Raw genomic sequence first — 15,616 nt, 5'->3', positions numbered from 1 at the left:
AATTTGACTGATCCCATGTTTCATACGGAGTAGTCTCAGAATAACAGTACTAAAATGACCATCACCAATCAACTACTATAAATAATTTCTCTAGTATGTTCTCCTTCTACTCAGTTTAACTAAAAATACTACATCTGCGTAGTCTGAGCTATATGGCAATTGATAACATGCATCTTCCCTTTAAAAGGCATGTAGCTGCAATGCCATAGTCATTGTTCAGTGTGTGCAAGTTCATAACAGTGTGTACTCTTTGTCAGTTTTGCTGGGTATAAAATTCCCAGCTTATATTTCTTAATTATGCTAAATACATCGCTTCATTTTCATCTGACATAAAATGTTGTCGAAAATCCGATATGCAGGGCTACAGAGATGGCTCAGCAGTTAAGAGTGTTTGATGCTTTTCCAGAGAATTGGGGGTTCAATTCCCAGGACCCATGTTGGATGACTCATAAACATGTGTAACTCTATTTCCATGGAATCCAACAACTTTCTTCTGGCCCACTCAGACACCCAAATGCACACGCACATGTATGCATGTACATACATAAATAAAGAAGAAAAGCAAATCTTTAAAAAAAAGCTCTGATACCCATGTGAATACACACACGTGTGAGCACACAAGCAAATATACATATGTGCACAGTCATAAGCGCACACACATGTACACATGTGCACTCATGCACACACACACACACACACACACACACACACACACACACACACATACTTTAGAGCTCTTCCAAAGGACTTGCTTGTCCCAGTATTTGCTTGAGTCTACAAGTGAGCTAGATAAAGGATTTCTGTGTCTAGAAAGATTTGCTTACTGCTTTATTTTACAAAATAGTGAAAAAACAAAAAAAACTTATTTCCATGTCTAGATGGGGTTAGAAGTTCGAATCTATAGAATTAGATATCTAAAAACAGAAGAGAAAAAGGGTCCCGAGTTGAAGTCACATTTAATCAAGAAAAGAAATGTTTAAGTCAGAAAGGTCAGAACAACAGGACTTGATGGGTGAAATTTTCTAAGACAGAATGAATCATTAGTTGATGCCATTCAAATGGCGGATTCTCACAAAAGCCATTTGTGGCTTGTGAAGATAATATGCAAACATTAAGACTCCAAACTAATGGTTCTCTGAAACCAATTGCCTTAACCCAATCTCCCGTTATTTAATTTTTCCTTCATTTTAATTTTGTGTGTATAGGTGTTTTGCCTGCATGTATGTCTATACACCATGTCCATGCAGTACCCACTGAAGCCAGAAGAGGGCCCCAGGAGCTGTCATTACAGACAGCTGTTAGCCACTAAAATGGCTGTTAAGAATCAAATCTGGTTCCTTTGAAGTGCAGATAGTGAGTGAGCCATCTCTTCAACGTCCTTCATAGATTAAAAAAAATAAACAAACACAAAATCCCCAATAGTTATTTAAATAAACAAACAACAACAAAATTCCATGCAGGGCCCCACATTCAAGTACTTGTTGTCTGGGCACAGATAGAGAAAAACCAAGTATGGAGATGACTTAGCAGGTCTGTTAGGCGTGGCGTATTTGGGCCCACAGCCTGAGGCTGCAGCCCAGCAAGGTGAGCAGGCATGGCAATAGGAGTGGCTCCTAGCTGTGAACACAGGAGCCAAAGCTGTTGGCACACATCTGGGTAGATTAGGAAAGAGAAAGGAATGCTGGACCTCTGCTGCCTTTCTCCTGTCCTACTTCCGACCCCAGCCCACGAGACGGTACCACCCACATTCAGAGAGGAGCTTCCTCCTCAGTTAAGCCTCTTACCTGACTCCAAAGACCTACCTCATGACTGCTAGAGGTGTTTCTTAACTCAACCAAGGTGGTAATCATATTTAGCCATCACAGGGTGACTTGTGTTTTTTTCTTTCCTTAGCTATCCATAGGATTTTTTCCCCCTGACTGTTATAGTCCTATAATTTTATAAGACTATCTTTGTGTTGGTTGTTCTGAGGTAATCTTTGGTATGTGATGTGTTCTTCCTACAAGGAATTTCAAAGTTTGTTTTTAATTTATGTGACTTTTTTTTTCAGTTCTCACAGTACTGACTCTCCCCACCACCACCCATTTAGGGTTACCACAGACCTTTTTTTTTTTTTTTAAGAACCAGGGATTCCAAGATGCTTATTGTCTACATGTTGGACTGTCTCTGCATACCTTCAGAGTTCCCTGTTATCTGCATGCTAGATCTGCTCCAAATACTGTCAAAGATACCTGTTATCTGCAGGTGGCCTGCTTTGTATATCTTGAACATTTGTTACTTTTCCTTAAGATTTTCCTCCTGTTGTGATTTGATTCTATGTTACTGTGGTATAACATTATGACCCAAAGTGACTTGAGTGGAGCAAGTTAACTCAAGGCAGGAACCAGGGGGATGCTGCTTGCTGGTTCACTCACAGGCTCATGTTCAGCCATTTTTCTTATACAGCCAAGGACCACCTGCCTAGGGAATAGTGCTGCCCACAGTGGGCTAGGTCCTCCTTTATCACAGACTAACTTGATAAGGACAATTGCTCAATTAAAACTTTCTTCCAGTAATTCTAGACTGTGTCAAGTTGACAGTGCTAACCAGGACATTTATGTTCTTTCTTTTTTTATTTATATATACTTTTCTTTTCTAACTTGTTTCTCTTTAGTGTCTTAAATTTTTGGACCATTTCTTATCATTTATTTTTATTAAATAATTTATTTAACATTAAAGTATACTGACTATCCTGTTACGTTTTAAATTCTGATTCATATTTCTCTTCCATGGTTTGGTCTCTCAGCCTTGCAAATGCATGATGGGTTTGAGCCACTGTGAGTGGCTGAATATTGCAGATTTGTCTTTCAAATGTACTTCTCATACCTGAGGGACGTCATACTGGTTCATAGTCTTTGTTCTTATAATAATTTTATGTACTGATTTTCTAAAGCTGCCACAAGGATACCATGGATGTTGTTTAAACAACAGACACACACTGTCTCACAGTGATGGAGGCTGGGAGTCCATGCTCATGGTTGATGGGGCTGGTTACTTCCAGGGCCTGTATGTTTACCTGACAACAGTCACTATGTCTTCATGTGGACTCTCATAGGGTCCTCATATAAGGACTCAGGTATAATGGATCAGGGCCCACTCAGGTGGCCTTGCATTTACCTCATCTAAATTTTCAAAGGCACCTGTCTCTATCTTGAAAGACACCGAGGTTAGAACATCAGTGTGTGAAATTGGTGACACTATGGTGTTATCCCTTCGAAGAGACACGTCAAAGTGCCAGCCCCTGATTCAGAAGCAGAGTCATTGCAGATGTAATTAGCTAGAATGAAGACACAGCAGAGTGGTTGGGACCCCAATCCAGGAAGACATTAGTCCTCTTAAAAAGAGGCAAAGACACACGTGGTGAACGCTGTTTGATGGAACAGGAAGAGCTGGAGGGACGTTACTATAGCCAAGGAATGCCAAAGGTGGCAAGCGAGTCACAGGAGACTGTGCAGGGCCATGCCCCTCCAGGAAGAAGGTGCCCCAGGGCAGATGGAGCAGAGAGTGGCAAACACATAGTGGGCGATAACATACCTACTATGCAGAGGCACCTAGTTCACAGTCCTTTGCTAGAGAACCTAGTAGACAGACTCTCACATTGATGCCTTTCGGTTGTTCCTCTCTAAGAGGAATTCACTTCCCTGGCATTTTAAAGTCAGTACAGTTCATAGTTGCTTCTCTGACCTCCTAGAGCCCCCTAGGCTGTTGCCTCTGGGCTGCCCTCTCTGATGTGCCTGTAATGTCTGGGACCTTCCTCTTCCACGATGTCTGTTGTCACTGTTGATTTCCTATTGTTTCCATAAGCTGTCCCTAGAGAGACCCTGACACTAAAGAAAGCCTTGACAACTCAATTCCACACTGAGAGCTGAACTGCTCCCCCTAACTCAGTCCCACCATGGGCTCCCACATGCCTTGGCCACTGGGGTGTGAGGAGGCTCTCATTTCCTGAGCTCCCCACATTAGCCTGCTGCTCTTTCCAGGGGTCCTTCGGGGCTGTTTGGGATTCTCCAACGTGCAGAGCGAGGCCCTCACTTGAATTTGGGAGGTTTGTGGAGCTGCTGTGTTGCTTTGCTTAGTAATATTTCCCATGAATTTGTCATCTTCTTGCCCAGTTGTTCTGAGTGTGAGCATCTGGGGGGCAGGATGCAGAGAGCTTCGAACACTGCCTGCATCTATCACACTGCCCATTCTGCACACACTTCTGCATTTTGAATTTCCCTTCATTTTAATTTTATGTGTATGTCTGTTTTGTTTGCACATATGCATGTGAACTACATGCCCGATTATTTAATGAGTTGCTTCTTCAGGCCAAACAGCCCAAAGATGCCAAAACCAACCACAGAGACTACTCCTTCATTCAAAAGCCCACAGCTTAGCAGGTGTAACAAACACGTTAAGAATTTTAAGACACCAGGGTAAATGCTATGAGGGATGCCTGGGGCCAGAGAGAGCTAACCACGAAAGGCTTCACTGAGGAGGTGGTCTTTGAGCTAAGTCTGTAGGAAGAATGGCAGTTTGCAGAAAGAGGGCAAGGCTCAGACTGAGGCCAGGAGCTTACATAGTCAGGGATTGGCAAGGAAGGGGCAAGCTGCCCTACGTTCCAGGATACCAGCAAAGGTCATGAGCCAGGGAGTGGGAGCTACGGCTGAGAGAGTAAGCAGTGGGAACAGACAACTTCCAAGGGAATTAAATTTTATGATCTAGGAAAGAGAACCAGAGAAAAGGAGAAACTGGAGAGCAAGACCAATCCTTCAGAGTCCTCTGCTGTAGCCTGGTGCATGCTCTGAGGGACAGGCAATGTGAAAGCAATGTAGCTCCCACATATCAGAGTAAGGTCTGGGTGCCAGAGCTTCAGGTTCTACTAAGAGACAGCACCAGCAGTAGATCCACTGAAAGCCTGAAAGCCTAACCCAGTGTGGTGGTTTGAGTGAAAATGGCCCCCATAGGCTCATAGGGAGTGGCACTATTAGGAGGTGTGATCTTGTTGGAGTAGGTGTGGAGAAAGTGTGTCACTGGGGGTGGGCTTTGAGGTTTCAGAAGCTCAAGCCAGGCCCAGTGTCACTCTCTCAGCTGCCTGCTGATCTAGATGTAGAATTCTTAGCTGCCTCTCAAGCACTGTCTGCCTACACACGGCCATGCTTCCCGCCATGATGACAATGGACTTATCTTCTAAACTGTAAACCAGCCCCAATTAAATTCTTTCTTTTATAAGAATTGGAGTGATCATGGTGTCCCGTCATAGCAATAAAAGCCCTAACGAAGACAGTCAGTATTGGCAGGATCTCCATTTTCTCAACAGACATGGACAGAGTGCTTGCCATGTGCCAGGAACCTTGCCAGGAGACCAGGACAGTCTCACAATGAAACAGACCTAGTATCTGCCTTTGTAGAGTCTTTTAGATGGTGAGAAAGACAAATTCAAAGAACAGAAGCAAATGGGAATCTCAGGCTGTTCTAAGTACCAAAAAGGTAAGTGTTATAAGCAAGAGAGACAGAGAGAACACAGGCTGGGGTGCTGGGCAAAGCTCCTGTAACAGGAAGGATAGGGTGAGCATCCCCCAAGGCTTCCTGTATTGACATTTAACTCTTATTGAGGTGTTAAGAGCACGGACACTCACTGCAACTATGATATCTAGAGATGGGAGGTGAGGAGGGCAGCTTGGGTGAGGCACTCACTATGGTGGAGCCCCACAACTGAATTCTGAAGGCTGTATTAAGAGACATAGATGCTTATGCATGCTCCATCTTGCTCCATGTGACATCCTGAGACCCACCAGGACTCTACCAGCAAGAAGGACCACCTCCAAGTGTAGACGCTCTACCTCGGATCTCCTTAGCTAGAAGCCAAAGGAGAAGCTAAACAAACATCTTTTCTTCAGGAAGTTACCCAGTCTCTGACATTTTGTTATCTTAATAAAAAAAAAAAATGGGTTCATTAGGCCTGAAGAGGAAAGCCCACATAAGCTGAGACTTAACTAGCTTTTAGGCTAAGGGTATAAAATTATGTCATTATGGCTTAGGGGAAGTGTGAATGGGGAAAGTAATTTGAGGTCAGGCTGGACTGTCACCCTAAGATGAAGTTGTGCCCACCCTTGAAAATCTCATTGAGATTTTCCCATGGTTCTGTGGTTAAGCGCACCAGCTGCTTTTGCAGAGGACCTGTGTTTAGTTCCCAGCAGTTACACGGAGACCTACAAGGTCTGGAACTCCAATTCCAGGGTATCTGACACCTACTTCTGGCCTCCACCAGTCATGCATGCAGATAAAACAACCATACACATAAAATAGGTATTTTAAAAATAAAGAAAGAATAGATGAGAACAGGGACCACAACCACATGCAACGGATGCCATGAAGGATCTTAGGTCAACTCTTCAAAATGCTCCAGCTCCTGAGCCGAGTGAACTGTGGGGCAAGTCGAGTTGATGCCAGGAGATCGGCAGCTGGCTTGGCTGGACTCGTGATGGAGAAGACAGAGGCAAGAGGCTCAGGGCTCACAGTGCAGGGACGGTGACAGATGGACTAGGCAGAGCTGTGGAGCTAGGGTACACAGGCCACCTGTGTCATCTTGAGCAAATACTTTCTGAGTATCCACAAAGACGATACACACTGGAGGTGTATACGAAACATCTGTTAGACATGTCATGGCTCCAGCAAGCACCACAATAGGGCTGGTCTTTACCTCCTCTTGGCACAACAGTGGGGCTCAGTAGAGGCAAAGGAGTGTCTTTAGTCGAGAGCTTTATCAAAGATCGACTGTGTTCAGTGTTTGCCCAGAACAGATTAGTTACATGCCCAGCCCTGATGACCTTACACATGATCCCCAGTGGCCAAAAGACCTATTACCCAAGCTAGCTAGGCTACAACAGGCTGAGTCACGAGAGTCAAGCCCTTTCCTTTCTTGGGGGTGGGGGGGGGTGTTTAAGAGTTGAAAAGATGAAGGAGGCAGAGCTCGGGCATTTCTGAGAGTGAGCCTCCTTTCTCAGCCATCACGACTACTCTTTGGAGTTTATACAACAGGAAGAAAGCATTCATCGGTGTAGACCTGGCCCAGCCTCACTCTTCCTTTGCCTGGGCTGTCTGATAATGCAATAATGAACTTTGTGGCTGCGGTTCTCAGGTGCCTAGACTACATGAAAGTTATTCCCCAGTCACGCATTAGGGAAACCAATTCTGGAAGGGGCTCAGCTTAACCCCCGGAGAAAGCAGAGAGGCCCGTGTCCACACCAAATAAAACCAAGGTACAAGGGGCATGCTCTTGGGATGGCTGCTGAGAGTTTATTAGAACCCCAAGGGTGGGAAAGCAACAAGAGGGAGTGCCCAGGGCCCAGGCAAGCACTCAGAGCTCTGCAGACACAAAGATATAAAGCTTGGCCACAAAGGAGCTGGCTGTGCCGTGGCGATAGAGATCCATCTTGACGGTCAGGAGCAAGTCCCTGGGCTCAGGGATGGGCTTGGTGAGGGCCACCACCCCACTGTGGTGGCTCACCTTTCGAGTGGTAAAAAAGCCCTCCTCATTGCCAGCGGTGATGGCCAGCTGCATGCTGTCCCCAGGGACAGCACTGGAAGGGCCCATGCGGAAAACCACCGCGGGCACTTGGATGTTGGTGGGGAAAGAGAGGTGGTAGTAGGTTATTCTCAGAGGCAGCCTGGGGCACTCCTGGTTCTCATGGCAAGGCAAGCGCTCACAGCGGCTGAAAGACAAGTGGACAGAGAGACAGGAAGAGGGTTAGCGCCTCCTCAGCAAGCAGAGAAACAACAGAGTGTGGGCAAGCGCGGCTCACTGGGCGGGACCTCCTGCCACCCCTCTGATTGATGCAGCCAGCACAAAGAGCACTCTCACTCACCTGGGGGAGGTGCTGTAGACCTCCAGGCCGCAGACTTGGGTACAGCCTCTTCCAACACCCTCTAGGGGTACTGGTAGCCAGGGTCAAGCCATACCCAGGGGGAGATGTGTCCCCTTCTTGAGGCAGAGAGCTAGCTACCCTTGGCACACTCAGCAAGGGCCTCACCTAGATAGTGGCCAAGGCCACAAAGAGCTCCTAGGTGGGTCTCAGAGACTACCCAGAAATCATCAGGACTGATGCCATTTACTGCATGTGGGACTAATCCCCCACACACTCCTTAATGTCGTCACAACCAGTTTTCAAGATGGAGGCTTGAGTGCCCCTTGCCAGATGAGGAAACAGGTTCAGAGAAAGCCACATCGTGAGGGAAGAAGCCAAGTCTATGCCCAGGGATGAGATCAGCTCCCCAGCCTTGTGATTCAGCTTTGGACACATGGTCCAGTTCCCTGCTTCTGTCCTCAGAGACACAGTGGGGCTCAAAATGGAGATAACAACAGGTTCTAATATCCTGTGAGAAGACTGAACTTCCTGTGGCAGGATGAAGACAACTCCCAACTTTCTGTGTGGTGGAAATGAAGACAGACCAAAATCATGTGAGAGAACTGAACATCCTGTGGTATGCTCAGGACAGGCTCTAACTTCCTATGACAGGCTGGTGACAGGCCTAACTTCCTGTGTGGTATAGATGAAGATAGGTTCTCATTTCCTGTGACAGACTCTAACTTCCTGTATGTGGTATCGATGAACACAGGTCCTAACTTCTTGTGTGTTAGAGATGAGGACAGGCTCTCACTTCCTGTAACAAAATGGAGACATATACTAACTTCCTGTCACAGGAACTGATTTCCTATGATAGGGTAAGGATAAGTTCTCTTAGTAACGTCTAATTACAGACTGTAACTTCCTGCGACAAGATGGCCACAGTATATTCTTGCTGACAGGCGAATGACGGGACTTGTGTTCTAGTCTTGAACACCAGGCCCAGCACATGCTGAAGGCAGAGTGACATGAATTTAAGAAACAGAACTGAAATGGCCAGCCCCATAGGACATGACCAAGCCCTCCTCGGGGAGGTCTGCCATTTTGACTGAGTTTGTATTCTCCAGTCACGGAATCTCTTAGGGTCTTGTATCACATCTCTCCTCTGGCTTTTTAAGTCTCTGTGTCTTGTCCTGGGTTTACTTCACATTTGACATTTCTTGTGGATAGCATTTCTATTTGTGTCTTACTGGACGCTCATCAGGGCTGTGAGGAAGCCTCTCACTTACTTGACCAGTTAACATTCTGGCTCTAAGAAAAGAGAAGTCCTTCAAGTAAGATCCATGGCACCAATGACAAGAGAGAATCGCAACCAATGAAGAAGGAGCCTGTCTGTCACAGAGAGTCCAGAGCTGGGAGTAGGGACTAAGGTGGACATCGTGGGTACTGTTGAAAGACAGCTGTCCCTAGAGATGTCCCTAGAGGACCAGGTCAGATGGGGGTGTTCCACATGCCAGAGATCTCTTTATCAAGGATGGGCCTTTGATGACTGGGAGAGAGGAGGGCCAGGAGAGCCAGGCAGGCAGCTGGGTCCATGCACTGTGTTCCTCTGGGGTCTCAACGGCAGTAAGCAGCAAGTTTAGGTTTCAAATTTGGCCTATTTCCCTTTAGAGAGAGTGCACACACACACACACACAGACACCACACACACCACACACACTCACACAAAGAAATACATACACCATATATACTCACATACACACAGCCACACACACATCAGAAACATACATCACACACACACAGACACACACATACCACATCCACTCATGTACAGAGACACAGAGACACACACACCACACACACTCACACACACACACACACACACACACTCACACACACATACACACAGCACAGGCACTACTTCAGGAGTCTAAACGGATCTGGTCAGTAGGTGGTGCTAGAGTCTCCCCTCATGGAATTCGGCTTTCCCGCTTGTCCTGTGGGGCCCTCTACTGAGTTACCACAAAGTCCACAGCAAATGTGAAGGAAAGGAATGGGAGACGTGCATGATGTCCTGATGCAGCTCCTGTGACCATCACATCTCAGAGCATGACAGAGATGACACCCAAACCCTCCCTGGAAGAGGTGTCTGGGCTGGCTCTTTTTAGACCAGCACTCACTTCCCCGATGAGGCCGTGGCTCCTTGGCTTTATCTGTAGTGCCGGCACACTGTGTAAACAGCCGCTGAACAGGCAGACTTGGTCCTTGAGTTTCCTGCTCTGCCCCAAATTTATTGAAACATCCTAGAAATCAGCTGGGTGGTGACTTTTAGTTCTAGCACTAGGGAGGCAGAGGCAGAAGGATCCCTGTGAGTTCTAGGCCAGCCTGGTCTACAGAGTGAATTCAAGGATAGCCAGAGGTACACAGAGAAACCCTGTCTTGAAAAATGAGAGAGAGACACACAGAGAGAGAGAAAGACAGAGAGAGATAGAGAGAGACAGAGAGAGACAGAGAGAGACAGAGAGAGAGAAGAGAGAAGTGAGAAAGAAGGGGAGGGAGATGAGGGAGGAGAGGGGAGAGGAGAGAAAGGAGAAAGGAGAAAGGAGGGGATGGGGAGAGGGGGCAGAAAGGAGGGGAGGGGAAGGGAGGAGAGGAAACATCTTAGAAACCACAATCACTGTGTGTGGCAATCTACTGGTCAGACTAGGGACAGCAATAAAACCTGTTAGCTGAATCACCCCGATGGGGGTGGATCTATTACAGAGTAGGGAGGGGGTGGGGGGGGCTGGACCTCAGACCAGCTCAGCACGGGGAGCAGGCTCACAGTTTCCACACACATTCCCTCCTCATACATGCATTACAGTGCAAGGTGCCCCAATTCTCAACTTCAGCATCTTCGACTGCAGCAGCCCAAATTCTGTGAACATGATCAGAAGCCACTACGGGAGACAGACCACAGCGCAGAGGAAGGCAAGCGGGGCCAGCCCTGTGACCACCTGCTGATGTCATTCCCATTGGTCATTCCTGAGAGACACCCAGGACCTGGCCAAGTCCCTCGTGAGCTCTGTGGCCACAGCTTTCCACTCGAGCTACTTTCCTAAGACACTGTATCCAAAAGGACCCAGCTTCATGACAGCTTCACAACCGTACTCCACCCGAATGACTCCATGGGCAGGAAAAAGGATGTATCCAGTCCCATGGAATGCTAGAAACAGCAGAGAGAGAGAGAGAGAGAGAGAGAGAGAGAGAGAGAGAGAGAGAGAGAGAGAGAGAGAGAGAGAGACAGAGAGAGACAGAGAGAGAGAGACAGAGAGAGAGAGACAGAGAGAGAGACAGAGAGAGAGAGCACACAGAGGGTAGAAGAACAGACTGATTCTCACATCTTACCCACTGAAGTTACAAAGCAAGCTACCCACTGAAGTTACAAAGCAAGCTACCCTCCTAGAGGGGGAACCTCAGGAGAGCCACCCACTGGCTCCTTTGTACATACATGTATGCAATGTTTGTGTGCATGTATGCACACTCACATATGTCTGGGTATATGTGTGTGCACATGTATGCGGAGAGCCAAGGCGGCCATCTGATGTCTTCTTTGATCTCTGCGGAAGACAATGAGGCAGGACACCTCACTGGAACTCGGGGCATGACAATATAGCTGGTCTAACCAGCCAGCCTGCGTGGGGGATCCACTGTCTCCACGCGAGATTACAGGTGAGCTGCTGGACCCGAACTCCAATCTTGATACTTGTACGGCAAGTGCTTTACCTGCTGAGCCATTTCCTCAGCCTGGTCCATCTTCTCTCTTTTGAGACAGGTCTCATGCAGCCCCAGATGACCCTGAACTCCTGATCTTCCTGCCTCTACCTCACCAACGCTGATATTACAAGCATTGCGTCACGGCATCCGGTTTACACCAGCTACTGTCTCCTTTCTAAAGGTCAGAGAATTTAGAGGCCTCAGTTTCTGATGAGGAGAAGAGGGAATTGTTGAGGAGAAGAGGGAATAGAAGCCTCTCATCTGAGACGTGCCAGGAAGTGAGTCTCTTCTCAAGAGTGCCACCCCCTAACTGGGGTGAACAATGAGTGAAACCTTCCCACTGGAGACTCAGGCCACATCTCCACTCCTCCACCCAACACTGGTCTTGCAACTGTTCTACGACTCAATGGGCACTTTCAAAGGAGAAAGCCGTAACCAGAGAGACTCCTGTACAGCTGCAATCAGGAAGCCATAACCATGACCTCTTCATGTCCTGTCTTAGGCTTTCCCAATCAGGGAGTTGAGTGACTCTTAGATATAGCCCTGTCACACACTGACCAGAAGAACAAAACTGACAACGTCACTCAGAAGGAATTTTGTCCTCTGATTTGTACCCTGGGAAGAAGAACAAGGGTCCAACACCCTTACCTCTACAACATCTCAATGTGCTGACTGGGCCAGCACTGAGCCAGGCTTGCCATCCCTGATTATCAGGACCTGACCAAACAAGCTTGGTACCACCTTACCTAGGTAGCCCAAAGTTGACCCAAGGTCACAGCACTTAGAAAGGCCAGAAGGCTCTTCCATCTCCACATGGCCTCCCAGATCTACACGCCATATCCGCCGATGACCCAGACTCCCTTTACTCAACAGTATTGTGGAGATGAGTGTGTCTTAGGCTGCCTGCCCCCCCCCCCACTAGGCAGAACCTATATAAAAAGAGGGAAGCTGTGCCCCACAATCAGGGGTCACTCTCAGGGGTCCCTGCAGACCATCCCAATATTCCATTTTACAGCTAAGAACAAGACGATCCAAGAAACCCAATTAAGCCAGACTCCACAACTATGATCTTTCTAGAATGTCAGTCACAGCATCTCCATAAGGCTTGAGTCCTTACTTGGAAGAAAAGCATCCCCAAGGGGGTTCACTTGGAGCTCCCCCAAATCCTCAGTACAGAGTGCTCCACCTCCTCCACCCCCATTCTCCTCCCCAGTCCCTGTTGAAGTGTCACGGGTAGACAGCCATCTTCCCAGGGCTGAAGCATCAGTCCGCGCCTCCCTCAACCCTGTGTCCACATCCAGTCTGTTTTTATGGGGAACACAGAAGCAGTGGGACAGGACAGCTGAGACCTGGCATGCCAACCCCACACTGGAAGGAAACGCACCCCAGGTTCCCAAGGACACCCTATTTCAGTGTGTGAAGCTCCCTGATCTCCCCCACTGCCTAGTTCAGCTCCCAATGGCCTTAATTCAAGCCTGGTCAATACCATCCTACCTGCCCACCCGTCTCCACCAGGCTGGCCTCCCTATGTTCTTGCAGCATCCTGTGTACTCTGTTCATTGTCTGGCACGTGCTCCTAAGAGCTGGCCTAAGGGGTAGGGCATCCATGGACCAATGTTTACCCAGGAGACTGTATACAGTCAGCCCACCAGCACTTGGGTTTTGCTAATCTTAACAATAAACTCAGTAACCAAGGTCAAGCTGCCTACCCATGGACTTGTATGTCCTGACCTCAGCAGGGCAGCTTCCTCTTTCAGCCTGCTGGCTACACAGGAGTTAGAAGTTGCCATTGCAACCACAGCCTGGCTTCTGGAATCCTCAAACCCAACCATTTATAATGGGAAACAGAACACAGTCTCAAACCAAGGGTGCATAGCTTTCTTAGTGACTCAGGGCAGCTTTGCCCAGCAGCCAGGCTATTGCATAACCCATGCACTCTTAGGGATGTGACACATTTGCAAACTCGAGAGTCGCCCTTCCCATCACCCAGACACAGAAAGAAACAAGGCATTGGGTGTTGCTGAGACAGGGTCTCAATATGTAGCCCAGGCTATCCTCAAGCTGGTGATCCACCTGCTTCTGCCTCCTAGTGCTGGAATCACAGGTTAGCATCATCATGTCAAGGAAGGCTATAGGTTTGTAAGCAGATTAAAAACATGCTTGGAGATGCAGGCAGGGTGGTAAGTAACCAGGTCTGAAAGAAGTCAGGGCTGCCAAGGTAGAGGAACCTGGAAGCTAGACAGAACCTACAGCAGAAAGAGCTGTCCCAAGGTCATGTGTTGAACATCGGAGTCTGAAGCATCGTCAAAAGGAAACAATGTCCCCTGAGCAGAAGCGATGGCTGGCCAAGCGCCAAATATAAGTGCCAGGTCAGGAGGCAGAAAACACAGGCTGTCCGGCCATATACTTGCTTTGAACATTTCTGTGCTGGGGGAGATGTTATCAGTCCACACCCTTGGAATGAGCTCTAGCATGGGGTTTCTCCCCACGCAAGCTTCTCTGGGAGGACCTAGATGTCACCGTGATGATCACAGCTTACGAGGGCGCACGGCCACACAGTTTCAAGTACAGGACACAGGATACGCCAAGCTGTTCGCACACATCACTCAGCTAGACAGAACGCAGAGGACTAAGAAAGTCACCCTGAATCCTGGGTTTTGGCCAAGACAGTGAGACGGCACTGCCACCTGCTCATCCGAGTCAGCATAACTGCACACATTCACATTATAGACGAAGAGACTGAGGCCTAGCCCGACGCCAGCACACCCACAGTCCAAGATTCATCCGCAGTCACACCCATGGCCTCCCGATGGTCTCACTGGCCCTCAGGGATCTGAGAACCAAGAATCAGCAGGTTCTTATGGCCCAATAAGAACACCAAGGTCACAGCTTGTGAACCACCTGCCCATGCCCAGAGCTGGACCTTTAGGTAGCCTAACCCAGACAGATGACAGCAGGACCCAGGGACTTACGTGTCTGCGGAGCGGCGATAGTTCTCGGGGCATTCAAAGGACAGACAGCGGAAGCTGCCCTGGATGTTGAAGCAGGTCTCGTTGATGGAACAGTTATGAATGCCAGTCACACACTCGTCAATGTCTGCAGAGACTCAGAGACAGCATGGTATAGGCTAGGGCCATGAAAACCATCCCCACCCAGAGACAGCATGGTATAGGCTAAGACCATGAAAACCATCCCCACCCAAACAAACTGTGTGTTGACACCTTTGCTTTCTGTGGGTATAGCATCTGGTGCAGGATCTTCTGTTTACCAGACACCAAGAGTTACAAGAGCACACATGATCTTTGGAGTGGGGGCGTGTAACACAAGCAGATACTATGTGAGGTCCCATAAGCACTGCCTGGGATGTGTTGTCACAATCCTTGTCTTAGGGAAGGCTTACACAGCTGAAGGAACCTGCCCACGGTCGCACATTCTGTAAGTGACAGAGCCAAGCTTTGAATCCAGGTAGGTGGGCACCGGAATCTGGTGCATTTTTCCACGGTTCTAAAAGAACACCACCCGGACCTCAGGTATGACTGGCTCCATCTAGTAGGGCAGGAAGGGTCATAGCCTCTGGTCCCATGTCACAGGTGAGGAAACAAGACCTACAGGAACCATGCAATTTGTCTTGGGTCTCAGGGTAGTGACTAAAGTGGCCATGCAGGGGGACCAGACCTGGAGGCCCTGTAGCAGTTGGGGACCCCCTTCTATGACATTCCAATTGCTGGGGTTCAGCAGTATCACTGAGCCTAGGAGGCAGCTGTTAAGAAGTGTCATACGTCTGACTATCACTGGCAAAGGCAACTCTTGCCAATCTCAGAGAGCACAGCTCAGGAATGTGGGTTTGTGGTATTTTTACATTTTTATTTGGTGGGTAAGTGTGGGCATGTGCCACAGCATGTGTGTGGAGGTCAGAGGAGAACTTGCAACAGTCTGTTCACTCTTTCCAACATGTGGGTCTCAGGGATTGAACTCAGGATCACCAGGCTTGGCAA

At 48.1% G+C, this 15,616-nt stretch overlaps 1 protein-coding gene across 1 annotated transcript in view; it reads right to left on the bottom strand.

Annotated features, from left to right (window-relative positions):
* Positions 1–7,292: 7,292 nt before the first annotated feature.
* The window catches only part of Fbln1 (fibulin 1), a 46,833-nt gene continuing 38,509 nt past the window's right edge, over positions 7,293–15,616 (bottom strand). Inside the window, exons 14-15 of the mRNA XM_028788726.1 lie at positions 14,594–14,717; positions 7,293–7,733 (exon numbers count right to left, since the gene is read on the bottom strand). Of these exons, the coding sequence (XP_028644559.1) occupies positions 7,379–7,733; positions 14,594–14,717 (479 nt within the window). The 3' untranslated portion in view covers positions 7,293–7,378. The remainder of the gene's footprint in view (positions 7,734–14,593; positions 14,718–15,616) is intronic.

This window comes from Grammomys surdaster, unplaced genomic scaffold (genome assembly GCF_004785775.1).
Source record: "Grammomys surdaster isolate TR1022 unplaced genomic scaffold, NIH_TR_1.0 125767, whole genome shotgun sequence".
NCBI lineage: Eukaryota > Metazoa > Chordata > Mammalia > Rodentia > Muridae > Grammomys > Grammomys surdaster.
The sequence above is the reverse complement of the archived record's forward strand: the minus strand, read 5'-3'. Positions and strand labels throughout refer to the sequence as shown.